The 19,614-nt window shown below is 36.9% G+C and overlaps 1 protein-coding gene across 3 annotated transcripts in view; it reads left to right on the top strand.

Moving 5' to 3' along the window:
- PNPLA8 (patatin like phospholipase domain containing 8) overlaps positions 1–19,614 on the top strand; it is a 139,239-nt gene that overhangs the window by 117,701 nt on the left and 1,924 nt on the right. For all 3 annotated transcript variants that reach the window (XM_059074802.2, XM_067042870.1, XM_067042869.1), the window contains exons 7-9: positions 3,014–3,071; positions 5,148–5,342; positions 13,820–14,015. In XM_059074802.2, coding sequence (XP_058930785.1) covers positions 3,014–3,071; positions 5,148–5,342; positions 13,820–14,015 — 449 coding nt within the window. The remainder of the gene's footprint in view (positions 1–3,013; positions 3,072–5,147; positions 5,343–13,819; positions 14,016–19,614) is intronic.

Here is a 19,614-nt window from a genome sequence, read left to right as displayed (position 1 = left end):
AGTTCCTTTAGCATTTGTTGTAGAGCTGGTTTTGTGGTGCTGAATTCTCTTAGCCCTTGCTTATCTGTAAAGCTTTTGATTTCTCCATCGAATCTGAATGAGACGCTTGCTGGGTAGAGTAATCTTGGTTGTAGGTTCTTCGCTTTCATCACGTTAAATATGTCATGCCGCTCCCTTCTGGCTTGTAGAGTTTCTGCTGAGAAATCAGCTGTTAACCTTATGGGAGTTCCCTTGTGTTTGTCATTTTTCACTTGCTGCTTTTAGTAATTATTCTTTGTCTTTAGTTTTTTCCAATTTGATTACTATGTGTTTCGGCCTGTTTCTCCTTGGGTTTCTCCTGTATGGGACTCTCTGCTTCCTGGACTTGGGTGGCTATTTTCTTTCCTATGTTAGGGAAGTTTTTGACTATAAGCTCTTCAAGTATTTTCTCGGGTCCTTTCTCTCTCTCTTCTCCTTCTGGGACCCTTAAAATGCGAATGTTGTTGTGTTTAATGTTGTCCCAGAGGTCTCTTAGGATGTTTTCATTTCTTTTCATTCTTTTTCTTTATTTTGTTCTGCAGCAGTAAATTCCACCATTCTGTCTGCCAGGTTACTTATCCTTTCTTCTGCCTCAGTTATTCTGCTATTGATGCCCTCTAGTGTATTTTTCATTTCAGTTATTGTATTGTTCCTCTCTGTTTTTTTGTTCTAATTCTTCGAGGTCTTTGTTGAACATTCCTTGCATCTTCTAGATCTTTGCCTCCATTCTTCCCCCCCGCCCCCCGCCACCCTGAGGTCCTGGATCATCTTCACTGTAGTTATTCTGATTTCTTTTTCTGGAAGGTTGCCTATGTCCACTTCATTTAGTTGTTTTTCTGGGGTTTTATCTTGTTCCTTCATCTGGTACATAGCCCTCTGCCTTTTCATCTTGTCTATCTTTCTGTGAATGTGGTTTTTGTTCCACAGGCTTCAGGATTGTAGTTCTTCTTGCTTCTGCTGTCTGCCCTCTGGTGGATGAGGCTATCTAAGAGGCTTGTGCAGGTTTCCTGATGGGAGGGACTGTTCGTGGGTAGAGCTGGCTGTTGCTCTGGTGGGCAGAGCTCAGTAAAACTGTAATCCACCTGACTGCTGATGGGTGGGGCTGGGTTCCCTCCTTGTTGGTTGTTTGGCCTGGGGCGACCCAACACTGGAGCCTACCTGGGCTCTTTGGTGGGGCTAATGGCAGACTCTGGGAGAGCTCACTCCAAGGAGTACTTCCCAGAACTTCTGTTGCCAGTGTCCTTGTCCTCACAGTGAGACACAAAGACCCCCTGCCTCTGTATGAGACCCTCCAACAGTAGCAGGTAGGTCTGGTTCAGTCTCCTATGGGGTCACTGCTCCTTCCCCTGGTTCCTGAAGCGCACACTACTTTGTGTGTGCCCTCCAAGCATGGAGTCTGTTTCCCCCAGTCCTGTCAAAGTCTTGCAGTCAAATCCCACTAGGCTTCGAAGTCTGATTCTCTAGGAATTCCTACTCCTGTTGCCGGACCCCCAGGTTGGGAAGCCTGATGTGGGGCTCAGAACCTTCACTCCAGTAGGTGGGCTTCTGTGGTATCAGTGTTCTCCAGTCTGTGAGTCACCCACCCAGCAGTTATGGGATTTGATTTTTACTGTGATTGTGCCCCTCCTACTGTCTCATTGTGGCTTCTCCTTTGTCTTTGGATGTGGGGTATCTTTTTTTTTGAGTTCCAGCGTCTCCCTGACGATGATTGTTCAGTAGTTAGTTGTGATTCCAGTGTTCTCGCAAGAGGGAGTAGGGATGCTATTTTTAATTATAGCATCAGTAGAATCTGGGAATGTTGAGAATTCTTTTTTTTTTTATTTTGACATCTCTCTAAAGTGACCAATTAATGTTTCTGATTTTCTCTTCTGATTTATATTCATAACAATTCACTGAAGCATTTTAGCTTTTTATAAAATCAAGGTTTAAACAAAAAATAAGTGTGAACTTTGCTTAAAGTGTGAAAGCAGCATGCTCCTAGTATCTCTGTCCCAATTTTACAGCAAGATTTCTATGAAAAGATAAAGTGAGAAACTTTATCTTAGGATAATAAAGATAATTAGGAGAATAAAATTGCATTGATCTTCATGCCGAGGAAACACACAGATCAGGCTGAGAAAGACAAAGATCTTGTCTGTTTTAGATAGCATCTTTCATTGTATTTATAAAAGATAATAAAGGGTAGATTACTACCTAATTTGTAAATATGTGAAATTCACTAATATTCTAGTTGTGAAACATGAGTGTCACTTGAAAAAATGTCATTAGAAAAATGTTTCCTTACTGAGGCAGGTTGGTCAAAAAACATAGTCTTTGTATGCAGTACAGGGGCATAATACATAATTTTTAAGTCTGGAAAAAGTCTGCACTGAAATAAAATTACCTTATAATGGAATTGTGAAAATTGCAACCCACGGACAATTTCTGTTATGTTGCAGTAATTCATATGTCAACTCAGATGATTTAAAAAGCATTTTTCGGGGGTGGCATAGGCTCTGTATTGCTAGAACAGGTTTGAAGTCTGAGTGTCCTGATCTGGTTTTTAGACTGTTCTGTAACTAGTGTGCTGTACTTCTGCAGGCTTATCTCAACACAGCTCCTTTATCCTGTCAGGAGGACCCTGAAAACATAAAAGTTGTTCTGCCTCTGTGCCTTTACTCTGTATATGTCCTGGCTTTTAATGTGTTTTCTTGCCATCGTTGGTGTCCTTCTTAAGCTACACCTCCGTGCATCTTTTCCAAATACTGCAGCCTGTATTGATTGCCCCCCCTCAGAAGTGTAGATACTTGCAGTTTGAATCAGAGGTTAATGGATAACTATATATTGTTTTATGTGCATTAGTTGGATTATAAGCTTCCTAGAGGAGATTCTTATACTACTTTCATGTCGTGCATGGTTTTGATGAGCCATGAGCCAACAGTAATTGAATAGTGTATGTTCCCTGATGTTGGGAAATAAAATTTTGATATACTTTAATTCTTCTCCTTTAATAAAGGGATAGAATGGGATCTTCACTAATGATTGAAACAGCAAGAAACCCCATGTGTCCTAAGGTAAGTTTAGAGTCTCTTAAATATAACATAATTGGAATTGAAGGTCAGGTGAACAGATTTATTAGGAAAGCCCTTGTTAGGAACCTCTTTTAGTAGATTATATTGATTTCTTATATATTGGCTCATTCTGTGAAGGTACAGAATGTGATCATTGGACCTTTTCTGTATCAAGTAAAAGTATAACTAAAGGTTAAGAACATGAAAGACTGGGACTAAAGATAAACAATTATTTTATTATAGGGTTAATCAAATCTAGGTATTTAAGGAAAAATGTGGCATTTCCTCCCAGATTTTTTAAAGAAACTTTATGTGCCTCTTAGATAAATATTAAATTAATATGCAAATGGAATCCCAGTTTTTTAAATGTTAATGTCACTAGAATAAGTCTCAGTTCGGCTTCTCCTTTTATTTACTTTGTTTGAAACCCAGTGATCTGAGTATTGCTTGAGTTTTGTGTTCTGTAATAAAATTCGTTATTTGATTAAGGAATAAGGGTTTGTGTACGCAGAAATCCCATGCAGGTTGTTTATTCTTGGATGACAAGCTGTAACCATAAAAAATCAAATACAGCTCCCTCTATTGCTCTTTCACTCTTGCTTACACATATTTTTATTCATTCTTTAGATGTTAATTATGTTACCCCACGTGCCAGCATAATGCTAGGGACTTCGGATACGTTAGTGAGTAAACGCAGACGTGGAGTTTACAGTCCAGTAGGGCAAAGTAAGCATTAGTCAAATGATCACACAAATGAGATACAGTTTTCCCAAAATAAGTGCTATGGAGCACAAAAACAGTTCTGTGAAAGCATATATTTACAGAGACGTGAGGGAAGGCTGCTATAAGGAAATGGGCTCTGAGGTCTCAGTGTGAAGGCTGGTGAGTGTTCCTGGCAAAGGGAACCGTGTGTACAGAAGGGGCCATGGAGAAATGCCAGCCCTGAAAGAGTTCTTGGAGGCTGGAGCCTAGGGATCCTGGGGCAGCGTGTGCACTGAGGCTGGAGGGGTAGCTCCATCACACCACGCGAGGCCATGATAGTGAAATGCACTAGCTCATTGGAGAGGACCCTAAGATGCGCACTACACCTCTTGTGTATTCTCTTGTATCTTCAGGGCTTCTTGTTTGTTTGTTTTTAAATTGTGAGAATTGCCAACTTAAAAAAAATATTTAGAGTGGGTGTGGGGGAACTGCAGCCCTCTCAAAAAATAATTCACTTGTGATAAATGAGGCAGCCATTGACACGTTTTTTAATCGAGCCTGCCTGTATACCAGTTAATGGAAAGACCCTCTGGATTTTAATGTATGGCCAGCTCTTATCCCCAGTGGCCTAGAGACACACTTGGGTCACTCACACGAACTGAGAATGTGACTTATGGTTTATAAAATAGCAAAGCACACAGGCCCCTGGCAGGGCTTGGCATGGAGCCCTAACAATTTAGCCCTCACCATTGCCTCTTAAGTTTATATTGCAGATCATTAGGATACATCACATTTTACATAAATTCAACTGACACTGAGAAAATCTGAGACCCTGGGTGGTAAACATTGGTTTTTCAATTAAAAAATTGTCCAGCCACCAGTTATTAACTACAATCAGAAAGCCTTGAGAGTTTGTTTAGTGTCAGAGTTTCAGTTACTAAATTCATAATGCTTTCAAAGAGCACAAAAACAATGACTAATTTATAAATGATATGAAAATAGTGTATTTATTCATCTTTAAGTAGTTTTATTCATTGCTACTACTGCAGTATCAATTATTATATAAAGGTCTGCAAATTTATGCTTTCTTGAATGTCTTTTTAAATATAACTAATCAAATCATGTAGTCAAAAAATATCTTTGATTATTGTTCTCATAATGCATTTCTCAAAATTGTCTCAGCCCCTGTATCTATTTTCCTGTAAAGAAATACCTATTTAAAAGAATCTGCTTCCCTTTGATTAATATTATGTTATACATTTATCTTGATGGGTGGAGTTGTAGATTGTTTGTTCATACTACTAAATAATATTTAATTTTTACAGTTCCCCAATATTGCTGCTTACAATGCGTATTGTTCGCTTTTTAATTTACTAGGTAGCTGCAGTAAGTACCATAGTGAACAGAGGGATAACGCCAAAAGCCTTTGTGTTCAGAAACTATGGACATTTTCCTGGAGTCAACTCTCACTATTTGGGAGGCTGTCAGTATAAGATGTGGCAGGCCATTAGAGCCTCATCTGCTGCTCCCGGCTACTTTGCAGAGTATGTGCTGGGAAATGATCTGCATCAGGTAAGTTGACTAATGTGGTTTATCTTCTAAAACTTTGCATAATTAAAAAGAATCAGCGCTAATTAAATGTCAACTGAACTTACAGAGGGATCAACCAAGGAGACTTTCCTCGTGTCTCTATGTGGCAAAAGATGTGCATGCAGTACAAGATAGTTTTACTTCTTGTTTGTTTTTCTTAAATTAACAAGCCTTATGGCTTGAGAGCATATTTTAGGAAAGATTTATTTGTATCTTCTGTAATGTGATTCATGGCCAGTTATGATCATTTTAATTTGAGAGGAAAATGTGTAGTATGTATGCTTGGCTTTCCAAATGTAATACAAATTAAAAGTGAAACACAGTCCCTGAAAAATGCAGAATGCAGTCTGTTTGACAGTTTTGGTGGACGTAGTTGGAAGGAGATGATGTAATAAAATAATAATAGTAAACACTCATTAGGTTAACTAGGTGCCAGACACCTATGTAGTCCTTTGTGTGCATTTCCTCATATAATCTTCGCTGCTTATGAGGCAGATAGAGTGATTTGCATTTTACAGGTGAGAAATTGGAGTCTTAAGAAAAGCTAAGTAACTAGACTAGGGTTGCAGCTGTTAAGTGACAGAGTTAGGATGCTATCTATAATTACACTATTTTAAAATTTATGGCTAAATGATCTGTTAAGTTGAACATTATTTCTATGATGTTGAATGATGTATACTTTTTCTGACATAGACTCATTTATGTATCATAAATTTTTTCCCTGTAAAGTTTTTCCACTAGTTTTTGAAATCTGAACTCATAACTTACACTAAATGATAAAAGTCAACAGAGCTTTTGAACTGATACTTCCAAACTATATGTTTTTAACATATGCTTAATTATCCCACTGCAGTCTCCTTTGATGGCGTCAATAACCTTGACTCTCCTCTCCATTCACTGGTATTCACTTGGTATTCAGATATATGTTGAGAAGAAAACACATTTTGCCAAGGATTTTTAGATGTTCAAAAGCTCACAGATCTGCTATATAAACTACATATCAACTATATAATTTTAATTTACATGTGTCAATGTTATAACTAAAACGTGGTTATCAATTTTATTTTCTCCTATAATTTTATGTAACAGCTTAGATATATTTTTAAATGTTATCCCATTTCCAGCTCTCCCATTTTCTTTCTGTCTTACCAGAAGTAAAGTCATAATCTTTGTAGTTAGGAGATGAAAATGGGTTCTTTCATCTTTGGAGTCAATGCAGACTATTTCCCACTTGGTCAGATCAGTCATTGCAAAGTTATGTAAGGCACTTCCCCTTCTTGCCTTTCTCTGCTTTATCCCACCCCCTCAGGGCAGAAAGTGCTAGCTGTAGAGTTTCTTGCTGACATGGATTTCAGGACTTATTGGCCAAAATTAAAATTTTATTTTAATATATATCTTGCTGTTTGTAACAATTTCTCCATAGTCCATAGTATTTTCACCGTGTTATAAATGGAGAAATAACAATGTATTGGGGAATATAATAGTTCAGGTTTGTAACTTAGAACTTTAAGATGGTTGTCATGCTACGAAATTGCAGTTACGCCAAATACTAGTGAAAGTCTCAATTAAGTTACTGCATTTCAGGACCTTGTGTTCCCAGATTCCAAAAGAAGTTATCTCATTTGTTCTTTATTCTTTATCTAAGAGGAAGTAGTTCTAAGGTTTATTTCAGTCCTGTAGAATACAAATAACAAACCAGAGTAATTCGGTGGTTCTTTTTCCATTTCAGATAAGCTAATAATATTCCTTTCCATGCATAGCAGTTTTTATTTTGATGACTATAATCTTTGAACTTAGGCTGATCTACAGATTAAAATAACTTCTTACACAAATTTTATTTAAAGCATATAACTACACACGGAAATATACTCAGTATTTTGTAATAGCCTATAAGGGAAGAGAATCTGAGGAAGAATATATATATATATAAAAAACTGAATGGCAGTGCTGTATACCTGAAACTAACATGATATTGTAAATGAACTATACTTCAATTTTAAAAAATTAAAAAGTGTGGGCTTCCCTGGTGATCCCGTGGGTAAGACTCCATGCTTCCACTGCAGCAGGTGCAGGTTCGATCCCTGGTCAGGGAACTAAGATCCCACATGTTGTGTGGTACAGCCAAAAGTAAAAGTAAATAAATAAAAATAAAATAAGTAAAAAATTAAAAAATAATGCATGTTACCGCATATACAGAGAATATATGTTCATGTAAATCAGTGACTTGATTCCAAAAAGACTGGCACATCTAACTTAAGAATATTCAGATGGAAGCTGGAGTCTAAGCAAACCTTATTTAAGCAGATATTTTTCTTATTGCATATCCTTTTCAGGATACTTGAGGAAGAGGGATATTTTTCTCCTCTAAAGACACCATGAAAGGTTGATTAGAGTATTCTAAGATGTGAATGATCTTAATTGCTTAAACAAAGAAAAAGTTCCTTTCCAACCCTTCAAAAGTTGCCAAGAAGTTTAAAACTGAAATACGCTACTTATTACAATCCTCTTATCCTTAGTTCTTAGAATAATTATATTCAGTATTTCCAGTCTCATTTTTAAAATCCTTTTTAACTGTCATGTCTGACATACGTTTTAATGTAAGTTCATATCCTTTTTCAGGTAAAGTATAAATTACACATTTATCAGGTGAAGTATAAGTTATACATTTATATTCTATTTGAACAGTTATTGAAAGCACTGCTGTAAGTAAGAGGTATGAGTCAGTAGATGGGTAGATTTCATTTGTGTTTGTAAAGAGAAGAGTGTTATTACAGTATTACAAGGCTTATTAGATGTCCTAGGAAATTATAAAGTAGGAAGAATTCTTTCTGAGTAGCTTCCAATGTATTATTTCTCTACCCCTATCCAAGTAGCATCATATTTATCAAATAATACTTTTTACACAACATTATCCCTTCTCTCTTTTTAACAGCTTTAGTGAAGTAAGATTAATAAAAAACTACACATATTTGATATATACAATCTGATGGGTTTGGTCATATGCATATCCCTTCTCTGTTATCTTCTTCCATCTCTACCTCCAAAATTAAATCATTTATTCACTGTCTGGAGAAAGATCTTGATAAATTAGCTTGCACTGAAGGTTTTGATGGCAGATTCTAATATATTATTTCTTTTAGGCTTTATTTACATTTTAAAAGGTTAGGTTCAGAACTCAGCATACATTAACATAAAATGAATTATGATATTTCATATAAACTTTCCAGATAAAGAGTGTTTTTAGCAGAAGGACCCTGCCTAGCATTTTCTGTGCTAAATTATGCCTGTGCCAGGCCACAGCTAATAATTTTCTTTTTTTTTTTTTTTTTTTTTTGCGGTACGCGGGCCTCTCACTGTTGTGGCCTCTCCCGTTGCGGAGCACAGGCTCCGGACGCGCAGGCTCAGCGGCCATGGCTCACGGGCCCAGCCTCTCTGCAGCATGCAGGATCCTCCCAAACTGGGGCACGAACCCGCGTCCCCTGCATCGGCAGGCGGACTCTCAACCACTGCGCCACTAGGGAAGCCCAAGCTAATAATTTTCATTATAACTGGACAAAAATGTAGTGAGTGCTTACTCAGTGCCAGGCCCTGTGTTAACCATAAAAAATATAAAGGTTTTTAATAATTGCTAGCATATTGTTTGTGTTTCCTGGATCCTACCCTCAAATAGCTCAAACCAAGAGAATATATAAACAGTTATAGAATGAGATGATAAATTCAGTAATAAAAATATGTACAGGGTTAAGAAGTAGTGTAAAAGATGTGATTTATTTTGTCAGGATTGGCTCTACAAAGAAGTCTTCTTCTGAGTTTATGTATGAAGAATGAATAGTTGATTAGGATAGAAATAGGATGGGGAGGGGAGGATAGGGAGTCATTGCTTAATGGTTGCAGATTCTGTTTGTGGTGATAAAAACGTTTTGGAAATAGTGGTGATAATTGTAAAACATTCTGAATGTTATTAATGCCACTGACTTGTAACCTTAAAAAAGGTTAAAAGGACCAATTTTATATTATATATATTTTATCATAATAAAAAACAAATTTTTTTAAAACCCTATAGGGAGTTCCCTGGTGGTTTAGTGGTTAAGATTTGGCGCTTTCATTGCCGTGGCCCAGGTTCAGTCCCTGGTTGGGGAACTGAGATCCTGCAAGCTGCGCAGTGCGGCCAAAATAAAGTTTCTTAAAAAACAAAATAAAATAAAAATAGTAAACCTAAAATATAAGATGAGATGATCAAGAGGCATTCGTGTTGCCCAGTGGTTATTTTCTGATATGAATTCTGATTTATGATTTGAAATGATTAAATATACATTAAAAGCAATAAAAAGTATCTAAAAATATTAGGCTATTAAGTACATGCATGATGTACTGCAGTTAAAACACAATCGTGTGGGGGCTCCCCTGGTGGCGCAGTGGTTGAGAATCTGCCTGCCAATGCAGGGGACACGGGTTCGTGACCCGGTCCCGGAAGATCCCACGTGCCGTGGAGCGGCTGGGCCCGTGAGCCATGGCCGCTGAGCCTGTGCGTCTGGAGCCTGTGCTCTGCAACAAGAGAGACCACAGCAGTGAGAGGCCCATGTACCACAAAAAAAACCAAAAACCAAAACAAAAAATAAACACAATCGTGTGTGTACTTCTAAAAGATAAGTATCAATTTATGTAATAAGTTTATTTTTCAAGTCTATTTTACCTCAGCACCTAGCAGGAGCAGTGGCTGACAAACACCAAGTACACAATAATTAACTGTGCGTATGAATCCTGTAATGAATGGAAAGGCTTCAGGAGATCCCGTAGACATAACGTTAGCCTAACGACTTGCTGATGGCAGAGGCGTCTGACAAGAGTAGGGTAACTGTAAACAGAGCTGAAGGAATGGTGTGCCTCACCACTGGACTAAAGTGAGCACCAAAAATGTTAACTTCTGCACTTTTTTTGATGGAAAGCAAGTAAAGTTTAAGGAACAGGAATTTAATTTGAAACATAGCTATTAAAACTATTGAAAACTTGGCAACTTTTGATGTGGGATTAATTTTACTGTTATCAATTCTTGGTAAACCTTGTTTGCCCCTTCTTTTCTCCCCTTTTTGTCTTCTCTAATCCTTCTTTATAGCTTTTATAATAATGAAGAAGTGTTTCATTTAAAATACCCAGATGAGAGAAAAACAAATACCGTATGCTAACACACACACACACACACACACACACACACACACACACACACACACACACATATGGAATTTTAAAAAAAAAATTGTCATGAAGAACCTAGGGGCAGGACAGAAATAAAGATGCAGACATAGAGAATGGACTTGAGGACATGGGGAGGGGGAAGGGTAAGCTGTGACGAAGTGAGAGAGTGGCGTGGACGTATAGACACTACCAAACGTAAAATAGATAGCTAGTGGGAAGCAGCTGTATAGCACAGGGGGATCAGCTCAGTGCTTTGTGACCACCTAGAGGGGTGGGATAGGGAGGGTGAGAGGGAGACGCAAGAGAGAGGAGATATGGGGATATATGTATATGTATAGCTGATTCACTGTGTTATAAAGCAGAAACTAACACACCATTGTAAAGCAGTTATACTCCAATGAAGATGTTAAAAATAAATAAATAAAATAATAGAAAAGAAAATACCCAGATGATTAGAAGTTACACAGAGTATAACTATAGAATTTAAGATAAAAATAATATAATAAAAAAATAACTTTCTTGCTAAATTAGAAATGAAATATAGGATGGGTATCATTCATATTAATTGAGAACAAAGGAAATAGTTGAAAGGATTAAATTAAAATTTGTACTTGGGAAAGCCTTTAGGAAATAACTTATTACTATCCACATTTAATGAGTCCAAGTAGATTTTTGCAGTTGAATAATACAGATGCCTAGCCAATTCATGACTTTCAACAGATATATAGATAGCTAAATTTAAAAATAGTTCCCTTCAACTGCTGAATGGATAAACAGTGATACATCCGAATAATGAAATATTCGTCAGCAGTAAAAAAGGAATTAATTACTGACATGTACAATGACACAGGTGGATCTCACAAGCATTATTCTAGGTGAAAGAACCCAGACCCCAAAACCACATACTGCATGATTCCATTTATTTTGATAACAAGAGCTAATGTGTGATCTTGGAGAGTAGATCAAAGAATATTTTTTGAAGATAAGATTGAGAACTGAGAGTCCAAGGTGTTATAAATATGTGAAGTCACATGGGGTAGTAAAAAGGATTTCCACCCCTTTCTACATGGGATAGATAGAAAGTCTGTGAGCCAGGTGCTGACTTAATTAGTTGACTGGGGAGGTTGCTAGGTGACAACAGTGATGAGGAAGTGGTGGCTTGGCTGAATAGCAGAGCCTTTAAAGAGCGTGGATTTCCCAAGTGGATTAGGACTAATAATGGTCTGGAAGGGTTGCTAAAACAAGTAAGACGTCATCCCTCCTCCTAGCCACTGAGGTATGAAGGAATCGACACCTCCTGGGAAATGATGTCAGGGAAGAGCCACATTTCACTTTCGTAAGTAGGTGAGATTACGTTGGGAGTTCTAACAATTCCACAGAGCACAGTGGAAGGCTTTAGGATGCGGGGAAGGAGTATTGGACTGTGTTGGTGGCCGGGAAGCTCAGAGAATTAAATGCCATTACAGTAACAAGGCACGTGGAGTTTCAAATGACATGGGAATTTAGTTCCTGCTTGTTCTTTGAGGCAAGTGGGTGATCGGTTCCAGCAGATATAGTCTCAGTTCATCTGCTGTCAAACTCAGGACACACAAGGATAGTGGTCCCCAAAACTATAGTCACGACATGCTTTTTGGCCTCTTTGAATTACTGTAATAAAGGTGCCTTCATTTAAAATATGTACTGCATTACTGCATGACAATTTAAGGTTGTATTTCTCTTCCCATTCTTGCAGAAAGCATGTTTTTTCAAAATTCTTTTTTGATGTACTGGTACAGAATTCAGCATTGTCTTATCTTCCAGTAGAAATGGATTGTTTTCTACTAAGTATGTTAGGATTATTTCAGTTAGGTTCTTGCTGTAATAATGACTCTTGGACCATGTTTTGAAGAATAAGTGGGAGCTGAGCAAAGAAGGGGGCTGGGGAAGGAGAATTTTGAGTTGACAGCATGTGCAGAGCCTGAAGGCAAGAGAATGTGACTCCTGAAAACTGCAAGTAATTCATGAATGGCCAGACCGTAGGATTATAAGATGTTGAATTTCGTATAGCTTCAAAATACAAATCTAGAATTAGTAGGTACAGGTTACAGGGAGGGAGATTTGGGCTTACTAGAAGGAATAATTTCTAACAGTTTTATAGCTTTTCAAAATTGAATGGATATACTAATACCAAGTGAGGTTTATCCCAGGAATGTGAGACTAGTTAATATACTTTTTTTTTGAAATTTTTAAAAATTGAAGTATAGTTGATTTACAATGTCTTGTTAGTTTCAGGTATACAGCAAAGTGATTCAGTTGTACATTTTTATATAAATCTATTCTTTTTCAGATTCTTTTCCCATGTAGGTTATTACAAAATACTGAATACAGTTCCTTGTGCTATACAGTACATTCTTGTTGTTTATTTTATGTATAGTGGTGTGTATATGTTAATTCCAACCTCCTAATTTGTTCTTCCCCCCTCCCCTTTCCTCTTTGGTAACTGTAAGTTTGTTTTCTATGTCTGTGGGTCTATTTCTGTTTTGTAAATAAGTTCATTTGCATCTTTTTTTTTTTTAAGATTCCACGTATAAGCAATATCATGATATTTGTCTTTGGTTACATACTTTTATTCTACTACATTTTTACAGCACTCTTTCAGCATATTTTACCCTTCTTGCCTTGTGGAGTCTTCGAAATCAATGCTAATTTTGAAGCATTCATTGATAAATGCTTAGAAATATAAAGTTGCCCACTTTGTTTAGGTTATATCTGCAGTAAATGAATTTGGTACTTTGAAATTGTATTGTTAATAAAATTTCAACTTAAATTAATAAATTTGGTTATATTAGACTTGTGAAAGAACCGGTCTTGTTTGTTTGGTAGAACCACAATTCTTTTGTTAGATTTTATATAGAATCTATATTAACCACTAAACAAAGATAAAAATCTTTAAAAACTAATTCAGTTCATTTCAGTAGTTTTGAGCAAAATATACAGTGCAATCCGAGAAGAAGTTCAGAGAATTTTGTAACAGGAAAGGAAAGTTTAGTAAAGCCAGTGAGGCCAGTGGGTTTTCACATGACTTCTTTTGCAGCTGTAGTATATAAAATAAATTCACTTGAAAGGAATCTCTTGTTTTTAAATAATTTGTTCAGTTTATTACATAGTTCAGCTTTCCTGGTGAGTAAATTTCAAACTGTTGAAAATACAATTTGTTTTCATATTTGTAAAAGAGAATTTCACTTTGAAGAGTTCTGTCCTGTATTTGCTTGACTTATGTTTTGCAGGATGGAGGTTTGCTCCTGAATAACCCTTCAGCGTTAGCAATACACGAGTGTAAATGTCTTTGGCCAGACATCCCGTTAGAGTGCATAGTATCCTTGGGCACTGGACGTTACGAGAGTGACGTGAGAAACACCGCGACACACACGAGCCTGAAAACCAAACTGTCTAATGTTATCAACAGTGCTACAGACACAGAAGGTTAGTCTGTTTATTTGCTGCCTTAACGTACTTCTAGAATTCAATTTTTGATAGAATATGCTGATGCTCACTGCAAAGAGTATGTTGTTATGTCTCTGCTGTAGTAAGCGCTTAGGAAGCACATGGGATCAGGTGTTTGTCGTTTCTCTTTCTCTTCACTCATTTCTTCCCAGTAACCCTGCAGTAGTGACTTCTCCATGTGGGAGCTAGAGCTACCTTGGCCTTCTTACAGCTGAAGAAGTAGCTGAAGCAGGAATAGCACAAAGGCTTGGTTGGAGACTTAAGAAACAGGGAAAAGGAAAGGCGTCAGGTTGGTTCAGATAAACACATGGTAACAGGGAGAGAATCAGGGTACTTATGGAATTCGGTTATTTAGTAATGTGGCGGCAAACTGGAATAAGTCCTTACTTCCACTCTGGCTGCCTCTATAATCTAGTCTTCATATAAAGGCCCAAGTGGTCCTTTCAAAATGTAAATTAAATCATATCTTTACCCGGCTCAAAACCATCTAGGCTTCCCATCACACTTAAAACAAAAGCCTCATTCACTGAAATTCACCAGGCCCTGGAAGGACCTGGCCTTTGAATGCATGTCTTCCCCCTCTCTCAAGACGTGTCTCCTGCATAAAGTGTGTCCAGCTACACTGTAACTCTTGCTGTTTCTCAAACTTGCTAAGAAGGCTCCTGCCTCAGGGAATTGCTGTCTTCTCTTTGTAAGGCCTTCCCCAGGTACATGCTCCATTCCCACCCTCACTTCATTCAGGTCTCTGTTCAGGTGTTACTTCCCCAGAGAGCCCTTTTCTGATCACTTTCTAAACCCCTCACCATCCCACTCACTCTAACCCCTTATCCTGCTTCTTTCTTTCTTCCTCTCCTCCCCTCCCCTCCCCGCTTTTTTTCCCCCCTTCTTACAGCATTTATCTCATTATGGATGTATTGGTTTAGCCAAAAAGTTCATTCGGGTTTTCCAGTAAGGCGATATGAAAAACCCGAACAGACTTTTTGGCCAACCCAATATATGGCATGTTTGCTTGGTTAATTGCTTATGATCACTATATCCCACCAGAATGTAAGCAGGAACTTATCCTGTTAACTATGTTGACTGCAATGCCTGGCACATAGTAGGCAGTCAGTACTTGTTGACTTTCTAGTTTGGGGCTTGAGGTCTAGATCTCCTTATTTTACTATATTATTTTTCAGTCCTATGTGAAATCTGTTATTGAATTTGTAAAAGGAATTGTTTCCAGTTAACAGCCCCTTGCTTCTGAATCTCATTCTTTCTTTATTATCATGTTACTGACTGAGTCATTAGCCTACATGAGGCTCTTAAACTCCCCACTAAGGATGTTTGTCTATTAAATGATAACCCAAGAAAAGGTGACATTCTGGATTTTTCACTATCTGAAATTTTGTTGTCAGATCAATAAAATATTCTTACCGTAAGCAGTCTTCTTAGAAAAAAATAGCTTTGATCACCCAGTCTCATAATACTTACATGTATACCTTGTGCAAACCATGTGATGGGCTCGTTTGAAATTTTCAAGAAATATGAAATGCTGCCTTCATTCACTTACACTCTAGTTAGTGAAGAATTAAGAGTGAAACATATGTAATTGCTGATACTAGATGGTTATCAGTGTATAGAAACAGCAGTTTCATTTGGTTCAATCCAAACAGCAGTTTCATTTGGTTCAATCTAATATATTATCAAGTGCCAAATAAATGGTGAACAGATGTAGACAATTAAGCCTATGAAAAAACTAAACTAGATTGCAGTAGACAATTTACAAGAAGCAAATTAGACTTGATATGGGTCTTAAAAGATAGTTAGGGTTTGGACATTTTAAAAGAGGGTTCAGACTTCAACTTCTGACCATGATGGAATAATAGGAGCCATGTATTTCTTCCTACCTTAAATCATTAGAAAACTGTACAGAGCAACGGTTTTCAGACATCAGATGACAGGTGGCAAGGTCACTGATCCCTGAGAGAAGGAAAATAAATGAAGTAATCACATGATTGCCCCACTTGCTGTCTGGAAGTGTTTCTAGGTGATAGCACGAGGAGTGGGGAACTCAAGCAGGACAGTCCCAGCCTCTCAGAAAACAGAGTTTAGGATTCAAAGAGACCTAGAATTTGTGGGCAAAATACTACAGAGAAGGCAGCTTCGTAGAGAGAGTGCTCTAGAGCTATGCAGAGGAGTCCCCTTGAGTACCGATCTGTGTTGTGTGCAAGCGTGTGAGGAAACTACCCAAGGCAGATTACCCCAGAAAGGATTAAATAGAACAACCCTTGGGGCTCACACGGGACCAGGCAGCTCAGATTTCCATCACCTAGATTAGAAAGACCTTGTAATATGTGGGATGTGCGGTAGAGTCCTCAGAAGGGTATTGTCTCAGTAGTGACATCAGATTAGTTCTAGACTGAAGGCTGCTCTGGATCCACCCTAGCACAGCTTCAGAGCAATTCTCAAAGAGATCAAATTGAGTTCCAGTTAACAGCATCCACTGTTAGAATAAAATTCAGCAATATTTAAAGGAATGCAACACATTCCAGCACACAAAAATATAAGATTCACAATGTTTGGCATGCAATTAAAAAATTACCAGGCATACAAAGAAGCATGAAAAGATACATTTAACCAGGAGAAAATCCGATCAGTGAGAACAGACCTAGATATGAAACCTGTGAGAGAATTGGCAGACAGAGGATGTTACAGTAGCTGTCTAAGTATACTCCGTGTTCAGTGAGATAGAGGAAGATATGAACATGATTGGATGATATAGAAAGGGACCCAAATCAAATCTGTAGAAGTGAAAAATGTAATGTCTGAAATGAAAAATACAGTTGATAAGATTAACAGCAATTCTGTACAAAAACATGGAGAAAATAGAAGAAGAATAAATACTTACCAGCTCATTTCCTAAAGCCAGCATTACCCTGACACCTAAACCTGGCAAAAACATTATTAAAAAACATTAAAATACCAATCAATATTCCCTATTAATATGTATGCAGAAGTCCTTAAAATATACTAATAAATTGAAATCAGCAATATATAGAAAGGAGAATACAGCATAATCCAGTAGGGTACATCTCAGGAATATGGGTTTGGCTTAACATTCAAAAAGATCAATATAATTCATTGTATGAACAGACCAAAAAAAGGGGAAATATGATAATCTCAATAGATGCAGAAAAGGCATTTAGTAAGGTTCATCAACTATTCATGATAAAAACTTTCAGCAGATGAGGAACAGGAGGGAACTTCCTCAGTCTGATAAAGGGCCTCTATGAAAAAACTAGAGGTGGCATCATGTTTAGTGGTGGAAGACTGAATCCTTTGTACTTAAGATTAGGAGCAGAGTAAGATGTCTCATCGCCTCTAGCTAGTGTTGCACTGGAGGTCCTTTTCTGGGCAGTAAGGCAAGACAAGGAAATAAAGGCATATAGATTAGAAATGAAAAGTAAATATTTATAGACAACACAGCTGTCTATGCTGACAATCCTAAGGAATCTATAAAAAAGCTACTAGATCTAGTAAGTGAGTTTAGCAAAGTTGAAGAATATAAGGTCAATAAAAATCAATTGTATTTCTGCATGCTAGCAATGAACAATAAGAAATTGAAATTAAATATATAAAAGATAGGTATTATTTATAATAGCATCAAAATATTAAATACTTAAGAAGCTATTTAACAAATTATTCACAAGACCTGAACAGTAGAAACTACAAAACACTACAGAGAGAAATTAAAGAAGGCCTAAATAAATCGGTATACCAATACCGTGCTCATGAATTGAAAATCTCAGTATTGTTATGGTGGCAGACCACAAATTGATATATGGACTTCATGCAACTGCTATATAAATGAAAACGGACTTTTTCTGGGGTAGAGATTAACAAGATGACTATAAAATTTATATGACTATGGGAAGGACCTAGAATAACCAAAACAATTTTGAAAAAAAAAAAACAAAATTGGAGGACTTAGACCCTCTGATTTCAAGACTATAAAACTACAGTAAGCAAGGGTGGTATTTGCATGAAGACAGAAGATCAATGGTACCTAATAGTACAGAAATTGATCCAGACATGTATGCTCAAAAGATTTTTGACAAAGGTAATTCAATGAGGAAAGGATAATCTTTTCAACAAACAGTACTGGGACAATTAGATAACTGTATTTTAAAAATTGAACCTTGACCCTTCACATCATACACAGAACCTAACTTGAAATGGATCACAGACCTAAATACAAGAGTTAAAACTTCAAATTCTCTAGAATACCCTGGAGAAAATCTTAATGACCTTGGGTTAAGTAAAGAGTCTGATAGGACACAATAAACATGGACATAAAAGGAAAAACAGATAAATTAGACTTCATCAAGTTATAATTTTGTTCTTCAAAAGACACTTTTAATGAAATGAAAAGACAAGCTATAGAGTGAAATAAAATATTAGTAAAATATGTGTTTGATCCATCATCAGAACCAAATGTATAGTCAGATGCAATATATATAGAAAATGCTTACTTTGTATAATATAAGGAATATACAGAGATGAAAACAAAAATTCAGTGGGGAAACAAATGACCAAGATATTTGAACAGATGCTTCACTGAAGAAGATGTACAGGTGACTAATAAGTACATGAAAGACTTTTCAACATTATTAGTTCTTGGGTAATGAAAATTAAAACCACAAGATCCTAGTGCACATTCTCTAAAATGATTAAAATTAAGACTGACAGACCAAGTCTTGGCAAAAATGTGGAACAGTGGGAACTAAGATATCCTAGTGGTTGGCGTACAGAATGGTGCAACCATTTGGAAAACAGTGTTGTGGTTCTTAGTAAGATAAACTTTTTTTCATCCCTGAGTATTTACCCAAGAGAAATGGAACCATATATCTACAAAATGATTTAGGATTGTTTCTAATAGCTAAAAACAGAAGAGAACCAGAGCAGAGAGAACAAATGGTGTTATATCCATTACAGTGGATTTTACTACTCAGCAATAAAAAGGAAGGAACTATTGATGCATGCTGCAACATGTATTTCAGAAGCATTTTGCTGGGTAAAAGAAGCTAACCAGACCCAGAAGCGCTATATATATTTATGATTCTGTTTATATGAAATTCTAGAAAAGGCAAAGGGTAAGGGAGGACCAACCATAAAAAGGCACGAAGAAGCTTTTGGGATGACAGAAAATGTTCTGTCATGATTGTTGCGGTGGTAACACAGTATATACGTTTGTCAAAACCCATCAATTTAGACATTTAAAATCGGTGAATCTTATTGTATGTAAATTATACCTCAATAAAGATGATCTCAAGAAATTTAAAAACATGTACTCCAATAAAAATTAATTATGAAAAAAAAATTTAAAAACCAAAAAAGGAAGGTTGGAAGGGCATTTCAGCAGTAGCTAACAGTATGACCGAAAACAGAGAAGAGAGTCCTGGAGCAGGGGTCCTAACTTATCAGAATTATATGGCGTATTTTGGGAGATGAATTTCATTTCATAGTTATATTCAATATTATGGATTCTTCACTCCTGCTGTTATTTAGCTGGAGTGTGGAAATAAGCAAGGCTTTG

This window comes from Kogia breviceps, chromosome 9 (assembly GCF_026419965.1).
Source record: "Kogia breviceps isolate mKogBre1 chromosome 9, mKogBre1 haplotype 1, whole genome shotgun sequence".
NCBI lineage: Eukaryota > Metazoa > Chordata > Mammalia > Artiodactyla > Physeteridae > Kogia > Kogia breviceps.
The sequence above is the reverse complement of the archived record's forward strand: the minus strand, read 5'-3'. Positions and strand labels throughout refer to the sequence as shown.